The sequence below is a fragment of the Chlorocebus sabaeus genome, chromosome 16 (genome assembly GCF_047675955.1).
Source record: "Chlorocebus sabaeus isolate Y175 chromosome 16, mChlSab1.0.hap1, whole genome shotgun sequence".
Classification (NCBI taxonomy): domain Eukaryota; kingdom Metazoa; phylum Chordata; class Mammalia; order Primates; family Cercopithecidae; genus Chlorocebus; species Chlorocebus sabaeus.
Genome location: NC_132919.1, coordinates 19,225,785 through 19,244,334, shown reverse-complemented (window position 1 = coordinate 19,244,334; position 18,550 = coordinate 19,225,785). Strand labels below are relative to the sequence as shown.

Genomic DNA, 18,550 nt, shown 5'->3' with positions numbered 1-18,550 from the left:
CGGGTACGGTGGCTCGTGCCTGTAATCCCAGTACTTTGGGAGGCTGAGGTGGGGCAGATCACAAGGCCAGGAGTTCAAGACCAGCCTGGCCAATATGGTGAAACCCCATCTCTACTAAAAATATAAAAAGTTAGCCGGGTGTGGTGGCACAGGCCTGCAGTCCCAGCCACTTGGGAGGTTGAGGCAAGAGATTCGCTTTAACCCAGGAGGTGGAGGTTGCAGTGAGCCGAGATCGTGCCCCTGCACTCAAGCCTGGGCAACAGAGTGAGACTCTGTCTCAAAAACAAAAAAAAAACAAAAAAAGGGCACATTCCATTGAGCAGTGGCCCAGATTCCTGCACCCTGCAGTTGGCCAGAGCTGGGTGACAGCGTCCCCACCAGGGCCATGGGCTCTCCTCCACCACAGCCCCCACCTCCCCTCTACTCCCCACAGAGACACAGCCATCATCTTGCTTATGCAGCCCACGTCACTCCGGTACGCATCTGCACGTTATCCTTGACCCCAGCGTTAAGCAAAGGAGTCACAAACATCTACATTACAAAACCAATTTAGAGATTCTTATTTTTACAAATGGTTTCTGCTGAAATCTCTTTTTTCTTACAGGGAGCTTTTCCGGGACTAAGACCACAGTCGCCTCTTTAAAATCTGTTTACTCATTTGCTTTTGACAACACAGTGATTTCGGTTGCAAGGCCCGCCTGCCTGTGCTGCCTCTGATGGCACAGCTGGTGGTGGGACTGGTTGGCTCATGGTGGGGGTTACCCCCACCCTTCTCCCAGCCCCAGCTCTCCCGGCCTTATCGTCAGCAGCAAGAATGTGACACACCTCTTATGCTGCATGCCTGAGATCTGCCCTGCCTTCCCGCTCCCGTCCCTCTTGGCCCAGGCTGGCTCAGGACTTCAGGGGTTGGAGGGTGGGCCCACTGACAGTGCTTTCTTATCTTTGATCCCAGATTCCCTTGGGGCTCAGCATCGGGGTCTGTGTCCGAGTGGGGATGGCTCTGGGGGCTGCGGACACTGTGCAGGCCAAGCGCTCGGCCGTCTCGGGCGTGCTCTGCATAGGTAGGTGGAATCCTCTCCTGGTAGGCCTTTGAACATTGGCCTGAGTCACCAGCCTGGACCAGAAGAAGGCTGGCATGGTAGAGGCAGGGCTGGCCTTGGGAGCTGCCAGGTTTATCTTCCAAGCCTGCTGGACCTGCCATCTGACCCAGGCCAGCCTCTGCTGCTAAGCTGACAGCTGCCTCCCTCTGAGCAGCAAGCGATCCTCCCACCACCTTCTCCCCATCCCCACTCACTCCTTCCCTGCCGCTGTGATTGTGGGACTCTTCTGGAGACAGCTGGCTTCTACCACTTACCTTAGAGAAAAGCCTGACTCTTTGAAGGCCCTTCCCGCCCAGCACTCTCCTTCCAGCTGTCCAGAGTCCTTCTGCAAGCCTGGCCCTCCCAGCACCCCCATGAGCCCGGCAGCTGCCAACCCACTCTTGAGAAGGAGCCACTCGTGTCTTCCGACATCGTGGCTGTGCTTTCTGAGGCTGGAAGGCTCAGACGGGCTTCCCTGTAGTGGTTCTCAGGCTGTAGCCTGCGCCGGAATCCCCGAGAGGGCTGGTCACGGATTGCTGGGCCTCACCAGCAGGCTTTGATTCAGTAGGTCGGAGGCAGGGTCTGAGAATCTGTTTCTAGCAAGTTCCCGGGTGACGTTGCTGCTGGATCAGTGTGCCGCCCACTCTGAGAACCACTGGAGTGGAAGCATCTTCCACTCTGCCCTTCCTATAAGACCGTCTAGCCCAAATGAACGCCTCGGATGCAGAGGACATCAGGGCCCGTGACAAAAGGCACCTGGTTGCAGAGGGCTGGGCTGACTGGCCCTGATGGAGGGGCCAGCCCTTTGCTGATCTGAGCAGGGGTGCTTCCTGGCTCGGGGTCTGTCACTGCTGCACTTTTTATCTCTTCCAGTTGGCATTTCCGTGCTCCTGGGCACCGTGATAAGCATCCTGAAAAATCAGCTGGGGCGTATTTTTACCAGTGATGAGTAGGTAATCAGTTTTCTATGCTGACTTTTGGAAAATGTCAAAGTGGTTCCCAGCCTGTCCTCAGATTTTTCACAGGCCTGGCTCAGTGCTAGGCCCAAAGGAAGCAGGAGGAGCCCAGGCTTGGCTGTCACTGAGAGGAAGTCAACCTCTGTCTGTCCACCCTAGGCCTTTAGTGCCTGTCCACAGACAAGAGGCTAACTGAAGGGCAGTCCAAAATTGTGGGGGCTTTGCTGAAGGTTTAGGTGTGACCCACAGACACAGAAAACATTTGTGTGTGGGATCTACCTCTATTCCCAAGCTTTTTCTTATGGGGGTGGGGTGTGGAATAGAAGGGATGTAAACGGGTCTCAAAGGATACGTCTGTCTTAATGCTTTCTCATTTCTTCTGCAGAGATGTCATTGCCCTGGTGAGCCAGGTCTTGCCGGTTTATAGCGTCTTTCACGTGTTTGAGGCCATCTGTGTAAGTACCACTTTGATCCAAAGCCTGACTCCCCGCCACAGGATTTATGTACTTGTGCCCTCCCCAAGACCTCGCAGGGCTGTGAGGATGAACTTGTTAATACGCGTGAAGGGCTAACTGTATAGTACGTGCCCAAAGTATTTGCTGATAATAGTTCCATTCTTATTTCAAACGACGACTTCCCTCTTCTGCAATTTACACAGCTCAAAAGCGAATGCAGATTAGCAAAGAACTGAAAAATTGCAGCAGTGTAAAGCCACAAATCCATGACATTGACCTATGCCCCATGCGGGCCAGGAGCTGAATGGCAACCATATCCTGTTGCCAGCACAGAGGGACATTTCTACAAGAGAACGAGCCCACCCAGAACACAGACGGACCTGGACTTTCTGCTTCATCGATCACTAAAGGACAGGTGTTATTTAACATAGATTTGAATTATGTGATTTTTTTTTTTTTTTTTTTTGAGACAAGGTCTCGCTTTGTCGCCCAGGCTGGAGTGCAGTGGTGCGATCATGGCTCACTGCAGCCTCAACCACCTGGGCTCAAGTGATCCTCTCGCCTCAGCCTCCGGAGTCGCTGGGACTACAGGTGCATGCCACCACATCCAGCTAATTTTTAAATTTTTGTGTTTTTTGTAGAGACAGGGTCACACTGTGGTAGGTGGAGTCCGCTCCTGGTGGGCCTTCCAACGCTGGCCTGAGTCACCAGCCTGGGCCGGAGGAAGACCGGCACAGTGGAGGCAGGGCTGGCCTCGGGAGCTGCCGGGTTTATCTTCCAAGCCCTGGGTGGTCTCTAACTCCTGGGCTCGAGTCATCCTCCCGTATCAGCCTCCCAAAGTGCTGGGATTATAGGCATGAACTACGGCACCCAGCTATGATTTTTTAAAAACAAGAGAAAACAACAAAACCCAAAACACCAAACTCTTGCTTAATAAGCAGAACTGGAACTCACAGCTCTCCGACTTCGCATCTCAAGTTCTGTGAATTCTTCAGGAACACACCCCTTGCATACATTCCCATAGCTCTGCAGAGGGATATGCCCTTAATTAGCACCACGGAACCCTGGCACACTCCAGCTCTTTCCCCACCCGGGGAAAAAACACTCGCATAATAATTACCCACTCATTGCAAATCTACTGTAATAAATCATATTTATGGAGGATTTTTCCAAAGGCCTCTGTGCACTCCATCCAGTTCACTAGCTATTGTAGGATTTATTTGTGAATACAGCTGGGCATTCAGAAAGCGACAAGCTTGGGTCACATGTTCTTAGCCTCGGCAGAAATGCCTTCTCTGGGCTGTGTTCTGACATCATATTTGTGGCCTTTATCAAGGAACATGAAACGAAACTACTTTATGGAGCCCGTTATTGCTTTTGTCATAGGATACTTTTTTTTTTTTTTGAGACAGAGTCTCATTCTGTCTCCCAGGCTGGAGTGCAGTGGTGCGATCTTGGTTCACTGCAACCTCCACTTCCTGGGTTCAAGTTATTCTCATGCCTCAGCCTCCCGAGTAGGTGGGATTACAGGCCTGCACCCCTACGCCTGGCTAATTTTTATATTTCAGTAGAGACGGGGTTTCACCATGTTGGCCAGGCTGGTCTCAAACTCCTGACCTCAGTAGTTTGCTCCAGGTGACCCACCCGCCTCGGTTTCCCAAAGTGCTGGGATTACAGGTGTGAGCCATCTCGCCCGGCCTGGATACTGTTAAAAGACACTATTCACACTTTTTCTCTAGTGTCTAGGTGAGACCACACCTGAGAAATCGTTCTTGAAATTGAAAGCTAAGAATAGCTTTGCTTTTTTTTTTTTTTTTTTTTTTTTGAGACAGGTCTCACTCTGTCACCCAGGCTGGAGTGCAGCAGTGCCATCTCAACTTACTGCAGCCTTGACCTCCTGGGCCCAAACAATCCTCCTACCTCAGCCTCCTGAGTAGCTAGGACTACAGGTGCACACTACCATGCCCGGCTCATTTTCTTTTTAAAGTTTTGTAGAGATGGAATCTTGCCACGTTGTCTAGGCTGGTCTTGAGCTCCTGGGCTCAAGCAGTCCTCCTGCCTTGGCCTCCCAAAGTGCTGGGATTGCAGGCATGAGCCATGGCAACTGGCCCAGCACTTCTGAAGAAATTAAGTAGGCCTCCCCTTCCAGGGGGTAGTACTTCTCTAGTCACTTGGCTACCAAGAAACTCCGAGTCAGGGTTACAGAGAACAGTTACCGGGGCCTGAGGGCCTGTGTATGTGCGGCCCATCATTTTTCCTCCTGGCTAGTCATTTTTTTCTTAATTTACATTTTCCATGAGCCTTATTTTTATATTTTGTAAACTTTGAGTGAGTTATAATTTACATATGATAAAATTCATATATAAGTATATAACTCAGTGATTTTAAATGAATTTAGAGTTATGTAACCATCACCACCAACTAGTTTTACATCACCCCCCAGAATTTCCTGGAGACTGTTTTGTAGTTAATCCCTGCTCCCACCTCCTGCCCTGGGCAATCCACTGCATTGCTTTCTGTCTGGATGAACAATTTCATGTAACTAGGGTCATATGATTGCAGTACTGTGTCTGGCTGCTTCTCCTTAGCATACTGTTTTTGAGGTTCATCAATGCTGTGGCATGCGTCAGTGCTTCACTCCTTTTATTAAACTGAGTAGTTCCATTGTATGGAAATACCGCCTTTGTTTATCCATTCAATTCATCAGCGGATGGACATTTGGGTTGTTTCTAGTTTTTGCTATCATCAATAATGCTGTTTAGAATGTTCACGTGGAAGTCTTTGTGTGGATTTGTTTCCATTTCTTTTAGTAGAGTCCTGGGAGTTGGACTATTGGGTCAAATGATAATTTTATTTTTAGCTTTTTAAGAAACAGCCAGCCGGGTGTGGTAGCTCATGCCAGCATACCAGTGCTGCTAATCCCAGCACTTTGGGGAGGCTGAGGTGGGAGGATCACTTCAACCAAGGAGTTTGAGACCAGCCTGGGCAACATAGGGAGACCCCGTCTCTATAAAAAATTTAAAACTTAGCTGGGCATGGTAGTGCACACCTGTGGTCCCAACTAGTCAGGAGGCTGAGGTAGGAGGATTACTTGAGTCCAGGTGGTCCAGGCTGCAATGAGCTGTGATCATGCCACTGCACTCCAGCCTGGGTGAAAGAGAAAGATCCTGTTAGAAAAGGAGAAGGGAGGGGAGGGGAGGGAGGGGAGGGGAGAGGAGAGAAACTGTCGATCTGTTTTCTAAAGTGGTTGTACAATTTTACATCCCCACCAGCAATATATGAGGATTTCAGTTTCCTTACTTCCTTGCCAATTCTTGGTATTAGGGTGCATCTTACGGGCTTTGACAAATGTGTGACATGTATCTACTGTCACAGCATCACACAGAGCAGTTTCACTGCCCTAACAAGCCCCTGTGCACGACCTGTTCATCCCTTAGCCTCTCCCCACCCCCTTCTGGAACCCCCGGCAACCACTATTTTTAACTGTCTCTATAGTTTGGCCTTTGCCAGAATGTCACTGAGTTGGAATCATGTAGTATGTGGCCTTTCCAGACTGGCTTGTTTCACATAGCAATGCTCATTTAAGGTTCCTCCATGTCTTTTGTGGCTTGATAGCTTATTTCTTTTTATCACTGAATCATACCCCATTGTAGGGATGTACCACGGTTTGTGTATCCACCCACTGATTGAAAGCCATCTTAGTTTGCTCCAAGTTTTCGCAATTTATCAATAAAGCTACTCTAAACATTCACGTGCAGGTTTTTGTGTAGCCATGTTTTCAACTCATTTGAGTAAGTATCTGGGAACATGATTGTTAGAGAGCATGGTAAGACTATGGAAGCTTTCGAAGAAAGTGCCAAGTTGCTTTCCAAAGTAGCTGTACCATTTTGCATTCCCACCAGCGCTGTTTGAGAATCCTTGTCATTGCACATCCTCGCTAGCATTTCATATTGTTAGTGTTTGGGATTTTAGCCCCTCTAATGGGTATAGTGGCAGCTGTATTTCTGTTTCTTCATTTTGAAGACACAGTCTTGCTCTGTCATCCAGGCTGGAGTACAGTGGTATGATCTTAGCTCACTGCAACCTCCACCTCCTGGGTTTAAGCAATTCTTGTGCCTCAGCCTCTCAAGTAGCTCGGACTACAGGCACGCGCCACCACACTCGGCTACTTTTTTTTTGTACTTTTAGTAGAGGTGGGGTTTTACCATGTTGGCCAGGCTGCTCTCAAACTCCTGGGCGTAAGTGATCCACCCACCTCGGCCTTCCAAAGTGCCAGGATGACAGGCGTGAGCCACCGCACCTGGCCGAATCTCACTGTTTTCATGTGCTATTCCCCAATGCCTTAAGACGTTAAGCATCTTTTCATATGCTTATTTGTCAACTGTAGAGGTCTTCTCTGAAGAGGTGTCTGCCTAGATCTTTTGCCCATTTTTTAATTGGGTTGTTATTGTTGAGATTGAAGAATGGATTTTTTTTTTGGCACATTTTGGATATCAGTTCTTTATTGGATATGTGCTTTGCAGATATTATTTTCCAGCCCATGGCTTTTCATTCTCTTACCATCATCTTTTGGAGAGCAGAAGGTTTTTTTTTTTTTTTTTTTTGAGACGGAGTCTCGCTCTGTCGCCCAGGCTGGAGTGCAGTGGCATGATCTCAGCTCACTGCAAGCTCCGCCTCCCGGGTTCACGCTATTCTCCTGCCTCAGCCTCCTGAGTAGCTGGGACTACAGGCGCCCACCACCACGCCCGCCTAATTTTCTTGTATTTTTAGTAGAGACGGGGTTTCACCGTGTTAGACAGGATGGTCTCGATCTCCTGACCTCGTGATCCGCCCGTCTCGGCCTCCCAAAGTGCTGGGATTACAGGCGTGAGCCACCACGTGCCCAGCCAGAAGTTCTTAATTTTAACGAAGTTCAACTTAACAGTTTTTTCTTTCATGATCATGCTTTTGGTATTGTATCTAAAAAGTCAGGCTGGGTGGTGGCTCATGCCTGTAATCTCAGCACTTTGGGAGGTTGTGGGTGGAGGACTGCTTGAGGCCAGAAGTTCAAGACCAGCCTGAGCAACACAGGGAGACCCTATCTCTACAAAAGTTTTTAAAAATTAGCTGGGGGACGGGGGGCGGCAGTTGGTGCACACCTATAGTCTTCACTACTTGGGAGGCTGAGGCAGGAGGATTGCTTGAGCCCAAGAGTTCAAGGTTATAGTCTGCTATGATTGTACCACTGCACTCCAGCCTGGGCAACAGAGTGAGACCCCCACCTCTAACAATAAAGTAAAATAAAAATTTTTAAAAAGTCACCGTGTAACCCAAATTCATCTAAACTTTCTATTATTTTGTAGGAGTTTTATAGTTTTGCATGTTGCTTTTAGGTCTGTGGTTTTAACTTTTGTAAAACAGGATATCTAAATTCATTATTTTGTATGTGGATGTCTAGTTCCAGTACCATTTCCTGAAAAAACTAGGCTTTCTCCAGTTGCCTTTGCTCCTTTGTCAAAATCAGTTGACTGTATTTGTATGAGTCTGTTTCTGGGCTCTCTCTTCCCTTCCACTGATCTTTCTGTCTATTCTTTCACCAATCCAGTCATTCCTAGGTATCCTTGGGCAACTGGTTCCAGGACCCCACAAGGTACCCAAATCCACTGATGCTCAAGTTCCTGATATAAAATGGCTCAGAATTTGCATATCACCTATGCCCATCCTCCTATGAGTTTAAATCATCTCTGGATTACTTATAATACCTAATACAATGTAAAAGCTATGTAAACAGTTGCTATGCTGTCTTTTTTTAATTGTTGTATTATTGTTTTTCAAATATTTTTGATCCATGGCTGGTTGAATCCATGGATGCAGAATGTGTGGGTATGGAAGGCTGGCTGTATACTTACCACTGCTGAGCTGTACACTTAAAAACAGCTAAGACAGCACATTTTATGTGTATTTTATCACAATTAAAAGAATTTCTTTAAATCAACCCTGACATAAAGTATTGATACAAGGCTGGGTGCAGTGGCTCATGCCTGTAATCTCAGGACTTTGGGAGACCGAGGCAGGCAGATCACTTGAGGTCAGGAGTTCGAGACCAGCCTGGCCAACATGGTGAAACCCTGTCTCTACAAAAAATACAAAAATTAGCTGGGCTTGGTGGCGGGCCTGTAATCCCAGCTACTCCAGTGGCTGAGGCACGAGAATCGCTTGAACCTGGGAGGTGGAGGTTGCAATGAGCCAAGATTGCGCCACTGTACTCCAGCTTGGATGACAGAGCATCTGTCTCAAAAAAATAATAATAATTTAAAAAAGTATTGATACGAGAAGTAACTGAGCTAACATGTATGAAAGTGTCTGAAACACAATAGCCATTTAATAGACATTAGGGTTGACTATAATGCAACAGACAAGACAGTGTGGCCAACTTTACCATGCTGTGTTAATTACTGTAGATTCATAGTAATTCTTGAAATTGGATAGTATCACTCCTCCAACATCGCTTTTCTTTGTAAATGTTGTGTTTTGAGTTTTTTTCCCTTTCCACATAAGCTTTAGAATCAGTTTGTCAATATCTACAAAACAAGCTGCTGGGATGGCTTTTCCTCTCTTGTTGCAGCCATCCCCGCGGGTATATGCTATTATGTCACTGTGGTCTCAGTGTGCATTTCTCTAATGATGCGCCCTTTTTTGTGTGCTTACTATTCATTCATATGTAGCCTTCAGTGAAATTTCTATTTCAGTCTTTTGCCCATTTAAAAAGTAAATAGGCCAGGTGTGAAGACTCAAGTTTATAAAACCAGCACTTTGGGAGGCTAAACAAAGAGGTTGGCTTGAGCCCAGAAGGTTAAGACCAGCCTTGATGACATGGCAAGATACCATCTCTACAAAACATTAAAAAAAAAAAAAAAAAAAGCTGGGCATAGTGGTGCATATCTGCAGTCCCAGCTACTAGGGAGGCTGAGATGGGAGGATGGCTTGTTTCCAGAAGTTCAAGGCTGCAATGAGCTATGACTGCACCACTGCACTCTGGGCTGGGTGACAGAGCAAGACCCTGTCTCAATATACAAAATAAATAAAATAAAACAAATTTTTTAAATGTGAAAATATAATATTTGGTAGCTGGTTGTATTCGCTTGCTAAGTGCTTTGGTTTGAATGTGTCCCCCGAAGTTCATATGTTCATGTAACAGTGTTGAGAGATAGAACTTTTTTTGGTCGCTTTTTTTGTTTTGTTTTTTTTTTTTGAGACAAGGTCTCATGATGTTGCCCAGGCTGGTCTTGAACTGCTGGCCTCAAGAAACCCTCCTACCTCAGTCTCCCAAAGTGTGCCCTGTCAAGGTGGGCCCTTTAAGAGATGGATTAGTCATTATCTTAAGAGTGGGTTAATTATTTCAAGAGTGGGTTCCTGACAAAAGGATGAGTCTGGCCCCCTTCCCCTCTTTCTTGTGTGCTCTTTTACCCTTCAGGCCTTGGGATGATACAGCAAGAAGGCACTCACCAGATGTCCCTTGATCTGGGACTTCCCAGCCTCCAGAACTGTGAGCCAAATAAATTTCTGTTCATTATAAATTACCCAGTCTATGGTATTACGTCACAGCAACACAAAATAGACTAAGACACTAGCACTCCCATAACAAAGTACCAAAAATTGGATGGCTTACATAACAGAAATTTACTGTCTTACAGTTCTGGAGACCAGATATCCTAAATCAAGGTGTCAGCAGGGTCATACTTAAACTTCCTTTGAAGGCACTAAGGGAGGATCTGTTCTGGGCCTCTCTTCTAGCTGTGGCAGCCTCAGGGGTTTCTTGGATTGTAGATGGTCATCTTTTCCCTGTCTCTTCATGTGTTCCTTCCATGTGTGTCTCTGTCTAAATTCCCTTTTTTTTTTTTTTTTTTGAGACGGAGTCTTGCTGTGTTGCCAGGCTGGAGTGCAGTACTGAAATCTGGACTCGCTACAACCTCCACCTCCCGGGTTCAAGCAATTCTCCTGCCTCAGTCTCTCAAGTAGCTGGGATGACAGGCGCACACCAGTACACCTGGCTAATTTTTTTTTTTGTATTTTAGTAGAGACGTGGTTTCACCATGTTGGCCAGGATGGTCTTGATCTCCTGACCTCATGATCTGCCCGCCTCGGCCTCCCAAAGTGCTGGGATGACAGGTGTGAGCCACCATACCAGGCCCAAATTCCCTCTTTTAATAAGGACACCAGTCATATTGGATTAGGGCCTTAATGACTTCATCTTAACTTGATCATCAGCAAAGGCTTCATTTCCAGATAAAATAACATTCATAGGCACTGAGAGTTAGAATGTCAACATCTTTTGGCCGGACACAGTGGCTCACACCTGTAATCCCAGCACTTAGGGAGGCTGAGGTGGGCAGATCACCTGAGGTCAGGAGTTCAAGACCAGCCTGGCCAACGTGGTGAAACCCATCTCTACCAATAATACAAAAATTAGCTGGGCATGATGGCACACACCTGTAATCCCAGCTACTCAGGAGGCTGAGGCAGGAAAATTGCTTGAGCCCAGGAGGTGGAGGTTGCAGTGAGCCAAGGTCGTACCACCGTACACTAGCCTGGGTGACAAGAGCGAAACTCCATCTCAAAAAAAAAAAAAAGGAATTTCAGTATCTTTTGTGAGAGGCACAATTCAATGCATAACATTTATTATTAGTTATAAGTGTTCTTTATATATTCTAGATACAAGTCCTTTATCAAGCTTTATGATTTGCAAACCCAGGCTGTGGCTTGTCTTTTTAAATTAAATTTTATTTTTTAAATTCACAGATAAATATATTTATGGTATACATTTTTTTCTTTTCTTTTTTTTTTTTTTTTTTTTTGAGAGGGAGTCTTGCTCTGTGCCCCAGGCTGGAGTGCAGTGGAGCGATCTCGGCTCACTGCAAGCTCCGCCTCCCGAGTTTACGCCATTCTCCTGCCTCAGCCTCCCGGGTAGCTGGGACTACAGGCGCCTGCCACCACGCCCGGCTAATTTTCTTGTATTTTTAGTAGAGACGGGGTTTCACTGTGTTAGCCAAGATGGTCTCGATCTCCTGACCTCGTGATCCGTCCGCCTCGGCCTCCCAAAGTGCTGGGATTACAGGCTTGAGCCACCGCGCCCGGCTTTTTTTTGTTTTAAGACAGGTCTCACTCTCTTGCCCAGGCTGGAGTGCAGTGGCACCATCATTAGCTCACTACAGAACTCCTGGGCTCAAGCCATTCTCCCACCTCGGCCTCCCAAAGTGCTGGGATTACAAGCGTGAGCCAATGCGCCCAGCCACTATGTTTGTGTATATGTAAACATTTCACTATGTTTAGACATTGTGAAATGGCTAAATCAAGCTAATTAACATACACATTACCTTACGTAATTCTAATTTTCTTGTGGTGGGAACACTTAAAATATACTCTTAGCAATTTTCAAGTATACAATAGTTATCATATTGTACAATAGGTCTCTTGAACTTTTTCTTCCTAACTGAATCATTTTCTTTTTTCTTTTTTTTTTTTTGAGACGGAGTCTCGCTCTGTCGCCCAGGCTGGGGTGCAGTGGCACGATCTCGACCACTGCAAGCTTCGCCTCCCGGGTTCACGCCATTCTCCTGCCTCAGCCTCCGGAGTAGCTGGGACTACAAGCGCCCGCCACTGTGCCCTGCGCCTGGCTAATTTTTTGTATTTTTAGTAGAGACAGGGTTTCACTATGTTAGCCAGGATGGTCTCGATCTTCTGACCTCATGATCCACCCATCTCGGCCTCCCAAAGTGCTGGGATTACAGGCGTGAGCCACCACGCCCGGCCTAACTGAATCATTTTCTTAATGGTATCTTTTGAGCTGCAAAGGTTTTCACTTTTAATGTAGTCCAATTCCTTAATTTCTTTTATGGCTCATGCTTTTGCTATTTTATATATAAGAACTCTGCCTAACTTAAGGTCACAAAGATTTTCTCCTCTGTTTTCTTTCAAAAGTTTTAATTTTAAGTCTTTCTTACACTTAGGTTTATGATCCTTTTTTTTTTTTTTTTTTGAGATGGAGTCTCACTCTTTTGCCCAGGCTGGAGTGCAGTGGTACAATCTCGGCTCACTGCAACCTCTGCCTCCCAGGTTCAAGTGATTCTTCTGCCTCAGCCTCCTGAGTAGCTGGGACTACAGGTGTGTGCCACCTCGCCCGGCTAATTTTTGTATTTTTAGTAGAGATGGGGTTTCACTATGTTGGCCAGGCTGGTTTCAAACTCCTGACCTCATGATCCACCCGCCTTGGCCTCCCAGAGTGCTGGGATTACAGGTGTGAGCCATCGCACCTAGCCTATGATCCATTTTTCGTTCGTTTTTGTGTATGAAGTAAGGGTTTAAATTCAGTTTTTACATATGGATATCCAATTGTCCTGGCACCATTTGTTAGCACATGAAAGACTCATTTCTCCAGTAAATTTTCTTGGAAACACAGTTGAAAATCAACTGACCATAAATGTAGTGTTTTACTTCTGAATTCACAATTCCGTTCCATTGATTTATGTCTATGCTATGCTATTGTGACAGTCTTTTTTTTTTTTTTTTTTTTTTTTTTGAGACAGAGTCTCGCTCTGTCGCCCAGGCTGGAGTGCAGTGGCCGGATCTCAGCTCACTGCAAGCTCCGCCTCCCGGGTTCCGGTCATTCTCCTGCCTCAGCCTCCCGAGTAGCTGGGACTACAGGCGCCCGCCACCTCGCCCGGCTAGTTTTTTGTATTTTTTAGTAGAGACGGGGTTTCACCGTGTTAGCCAGGATGGTCTCGATCTCCTGACCTCGTGATCCGCCCGCCTCGGCCTCCCAAAGTGCTGGGATTACAGGCTTGAGCCACCGCGCCTGGCCGTGACAGTCTTAATTACTGTAGCTTTATAGGGAGTTTTGTAATCAGGTACTATTGATATGCCAACTGTTCTTTTCTGTCCCCAAACTGCTTTGACTCTTCTACGTCCTTTGCTTTTTTGTATGTATTTTAGAATCAGCTTATCAATTCCTACTAAAAAGCATGCTAGGATTTTGAAAAGAATTGTGTTGAATCTATAGATCAATTTGGAGAGAAGTGTCATCTTAACAATATTGAGGCCTCCAATGGATTCATTGGCACAGAATGTCTCTATTGGCCGGGCGCGGTGGCTCACGCCTGTAATCCCAGCACTTTGGGAGGCCGAGGAGGGCATCACAAGGTCAGGAGATCGAGACCATGGTGAAACCCCGTCTCTACTAAAAAATAGAAAAAAATTAGCCGGGCCCAGTGGCGGGCGCCTGTAGTCCCAGCTACTGGGGAGGCTGAGGTAGGAGAATGGCGTGAACCCGGGAGGCGGAGCTTGCAGTGAGCCGAGATTGCGCCACTGCACTCCAGCCTGGGCGACAGAGCGAGACTCCGTCTCAAAAAAAAAAAAAAAAGAATGTCTCTATTTAAAATAGAACTTCCAGGCCGGGCGCGGTGGCTCAAGCCTGTAATCCCAGCACTTTGGGAGGCCGAGACGGGCGGATCACGAGGTCAGGAGATCGAGACCATCCTGGCCTACACGGTGAAACCCCGTCTCTACTAAAAAAATACAAAAAAACTAGCCGGGCGAGGTGGCGAGTGCCTGTAGTTCCAGCTACTCGGGAGGCTGAGGCAGAAGAATGGCGTGAACCCGGGAGGCGGAGCTTGCAGTGAGCTGAGATCGTGCCACTGCACTCCAGCCTGGGCGACAGAGCAAGACTCTGTCTCAAAAAAAAAAAAAAAAAAAAAGAACTTCTTTATCTCAGCAATGTTTCATAATCTTCAACGGACAAATCTTATACTTCTTATGTTAAATTTATCCCAAAGAATTTTATTCTTTGGATGCTACTGTGAATGAAATTGTTTTCTTAATTTCATATTTATTAAAAAAATTGATTTTTTGGTTATTGATCCTTTATCCTGTGACCTTGTTCTAATATTTTGTGTGTCTGAGCTCCTTAAGATTTTCTACATGTAGGATCATGTCATCTGTGAATAGACAGTTTTACTTCTGCTTTCCAAATTGGGGAGAACCTCCAGTATAATGTTGTTTTGTTTTGTTCTGGGACGGAGTCTCGCTCTGTCGCCCAGGCTGGAGTGCAATGGTGCGATCTCAGCTCACTGCAAGCTCTGCCTCCCAAGTTCAAGCAAGTCTCCTGCCTCAACCTCCCAAGTAGCTGGAACTACAGGCATGCACCTCCGTGCCTGGCTAATTTTTATTTATTTATTTATTATTATTATTATTATTATTATTTTATTTATTTATTTATTTTGAGACAGAGTCTCGCTCTGTTGCCCAGGCTGGAGTGCAGTAGCTGGATCTCGGCTCACTACAAGCTCCGCCTCCCGGGTTTACGCCATTTTCCTGCCTCAGCCTCCCGAGTAGCTGGGACTACAGGCGCCCGCCACCTCGCCTGGCTAGTTTTTTTGTGTTTTTTAGTAGAGACGGGGTTTCACTATGGTAGCCAGGATGGTCTCGATCTTCTGACCTCGTGATCCGCCCGTCTCGGCCTCCCAAAGTGCTGGGATTACAGGCTTGAGCCACCGCGCCCGGCCTATTTATTATTATGTTTTAGTAGAGACAGGGTTTCATCATGTTGCCTAGGGTGGTCTCGAACTCCTGACCTCCAACTCCAGACCTCCTTGGCCTCCCAAAGTGCTGGGATTACAGGTGTAAGCCACTGTGCCCAGCTCTCCAGTACAATGTTGAATTGAAGTGTAAAGAGCATACATCTGTGCCTTGATTCCACTATTAAGGGGAAAGTATTCAAAGTATTCAGTCTTTCTGTGTTAAATGTTATCTGTAGGATTTTCCTAAATGCCCTTTTTCAGGTTGAGAAAGATCCCTTCTATTCCTAGTTTGTTGAGACATCTCATGATTGGGTGCTAGATTTTGTGGAATGCTTTTTCTGCTTCTATTGAAATAATCATGTAGTTTTGTTCTTTATTAATATGGTGTTTTGCATTAATTGTTCTTTATTAATATGGTGTTTTGCATTAATTGATTTTCAGGTGTTATACATTGCATTTCTGGGATAAACCTCTTTTTTTTTTTTTTTTTTTTTTTTGAGATGGAGTCTCACTCTGTTGCCAGGCTGGAGTGCACTGGCACAATCTCGGCTCACTGCAATCTCTGCCTCTTGGGTTCAAGCAATTCTCCTGCCTCGTCCTCCTGAGTAGCTGGGATTACAGGCGCGCACCACCATGCCCAGCTAATTTTTGTATTTGTAGTAGAGGCGGGGTTTCACCATGTTGGCCAGGATAGTCTCAATTTCCTGACCTCGTGATCCGCCTGCCTCAGTCTCCCAAATTGCTGGGATTAGAGGCGTGAGCTGCTGCGCCCGGCCCAGATAAACCTCTCTTGATCATGGTGTATATATTTTCTGTATATTACTAAATTTGGTTTGCTAATATTTTGTTAAAAATTCTGAGCCTGTGTTCATGAGGAATACTTGTAATTTTTATTTTTTCCTTGTTATCTTGATCTGGCTTTTGTATAAGGGTAACACTGACTCTACAGAATGAGTTTGGAAGTATTCTCTCCTCTGGTACTTTCTAAAAGAGTTTGTGAAGAATTGGCATTATTTCTTATTTAAATATTGAATACAATTCATTGGTAAAGTCATGTGGGCTTGGGCTTTTGTCAGAAGAGTTTAAATTATAAATTCAATCTATTTACTTGGTAGAGGTCTAATTTAGATTTTCCGTTTCTTGTTAAGTTAGTTTTAGTAATTTGTGCCTTTCTAGGAATTTATTCACTTGACCCTAATTGTCTAATTCTTTTGCAGGAAGTTGCTCTTCATATTTCCTTTAATTTTCCTCTTTGTGGTCAGCAGTGATGCTCTCATTTTCATTTCTGATTTTGGTAATCTATGTCTAACGCTCTTTATTTTTTGGTTTTATTTTACCAAGCTCAGATCCTTGGTAAGTTTGGGTCAATTTTATGGATCTTTTCTTTTTCTGTTTTTTTTTTTTTTTTTTGAGATGGAGTCTCACTCTGTTGCCCAGGCTGGAGTGCAGTGGCACAATCTCGGTTCACTGCAACCTCTGCCTCCTGGGTTCAAGTGATTCTCCTGCGTCAGCCCCGAATAGCTGGGACTACAGGCGCCCGCCACCACGCCCGGCTAATTTTTATATTTGTGGTAGAGACGGTGTTTCACCATGTTGGCCAGGTTGGTCTCGAACTCCTGACCTTATGATCTGCCCGCCTGGGCCTCCCAAAGTGCTGGGATTACAGGCGTAAGCCACCGTGCCCGGCCAATTTTATGGATCTTAAGAAAGAACTAACTTTTGTTTTTATTAATTTTCTCTGGTTATTTCTTTATCTTAATAGGTACATATTAGATGTATATATTTATAGGATACATGAGATATTTTGATAAGGCATGCAATGCCTAATAATCAGGATAAATGGGGTTTTCATTACCTCAAGCATTAATCATTTCTTTATGCTACAATCAATCCAATTATACTTTTATTTTAAAATGCATAATAAATTATTGTTGCCTATAATTACCCCGTTGTGCTGTCAAATACTAGATCTTACTCATTCTATCTAACTATATATTTGTACCCATTAACCATCCCCACTCCCTCTCCCACTATCCATCCCAGCCTCCAGTAACCATCATTCTATTCACTATCTCCATGAGTTCAATTGTTTTAATTTATGTCTCCTACAAATGAGTGAGAACGTACAAAGTCTGACTTTCTGTGCCTCGCTTATTTCACCTAACATAATTTCCTCCAGGTCCATGCATGTTGTTGCAAATGACAGGATCCCATTCCTTTCTATGGCTGAATAGTACTCCATTGTATATACGTGCCACATTTTCTTCATTCATCTGTTCATGGATACTTAGGTTGCTTCCAAATCTTGGCTATTGTGAACAGTGCAATAAACATAGGGGTGCAGGTATCTCTTCGCTACACTAATTTCCTTTCTTTTGAGTATCTACCTAGCAGTAGGATTGCTGGATCACGTGGTAGTTCTTAGTTTTGTGAGCAACTTCCATACTGTTCTCTACAGTGGCTGTACTAATTTACATTCCCACAAACAATGTACAAGGGTTCCCTTTTTCTTTGAGATGGAGTTTCGCTCTTATCACCCAGGCTGGAGTACCATGGCACGATCTCGGCTCACTGCAACCTCCGCCTCCCAGGTTCAAGCGATTCTCCTGCCTCAGCCTTCCCGAGTAGCTGGGATTATAGGCATGCACTACCATGCCCGGCTAATTTTGTATTTTTTTTTTTTTTAGTAGAGATGGGGTTTCTCCATGTTGGTCAGGCTGGTCTCCAACTCCTGACCTCAGGTGATCCGCCCACCTGGGCCTCCCAAAGTGCTGGGATTACAGGCGTGAGCCACTGCGCCCCACCAACGGGTTCCCATTTCTTCATGTCCTCCCTAGCATCCGTTATTGCCTGCCTTTTGAATAGAAGCCATTTTAATCGGGGTGAGATGATATCTCATTGTAGTTTTGATGTGCATTTCTCTAATGATCAGTGATGTTGGGCATATTTTCATATATCTGTTTGCCATTTGCATGTCTTCTTTTGAGAAATGTCTATTCAGATCTTATACATTTTGGGATTATTTTTTCTATTTCTGTCCATTTTTAAATTGGATTAGATTTTTTTCTATAGAGTTGTTTGAGCTCCTTATATATTCGTTTGAGCTCCTTATATATTCTGGCTATTAATCTCTCATCAGATTGATAGATGAAAAAATAACTTCTCCCATTCTGTGGGTTGTCTGTTCACTTTGTTGATTGTTTCCTTTGCTGTACAGAAGCTTTCTAACTTGATGTGATCTCATTTGTCCATTTTTGCCTTGGCTGCCTGTGCTTTGAGGATATTATTCAAGAAATCTTGGCCCAGATCAATTTCCTGGGGAGTTTTCCCAAAGTTGTTCTTCTAGTAGTTTCATGGTTTGAGGTCTTCAGTTCAAGTCTTTAGTCCATTTTGAATTGATTTTTGTATATGGTGAGAGAGAGGGGTCTAGCTTCATTCTTCTACATATGAATATCCAGTTTTCCTGGCACTATTTATTGAAGAGACTGTCCTTTTCCCCCATGTATGCT

General features: G+C 45.3%; 1 protein-coding gene across 3 annotated transcripts in view; it reads left to right on the top strand.

Moving 5' to 3' along the window:
- Nucleotides 1-18,550, top strand: part of SLC47A2 (solute carrier family 47 member 2) — a 40,500-nt gene that overhangs the window by 10,108 nt on the left and 11,842 nt on the right. For all 3 annotated transcript variants that reach the window (XM_008010625.3, XM_073004754.1, XM_008010623.3), the window contains 3 exons: nt 953-1,061; nt 1,953-2,028; nt 2,421-2,490. In XM_008010625.3, the coding sequence (XP_008008816.3) occupies nt 953-1,061; nt 1,953-2,028; nt 2,421-2,490 (255 nt within the window). The remainder of the gene's footprint in view (nt 1-952; nt 1,062-1,952; nt 2,029-2,420; nt 2,491-18,550) is intronic.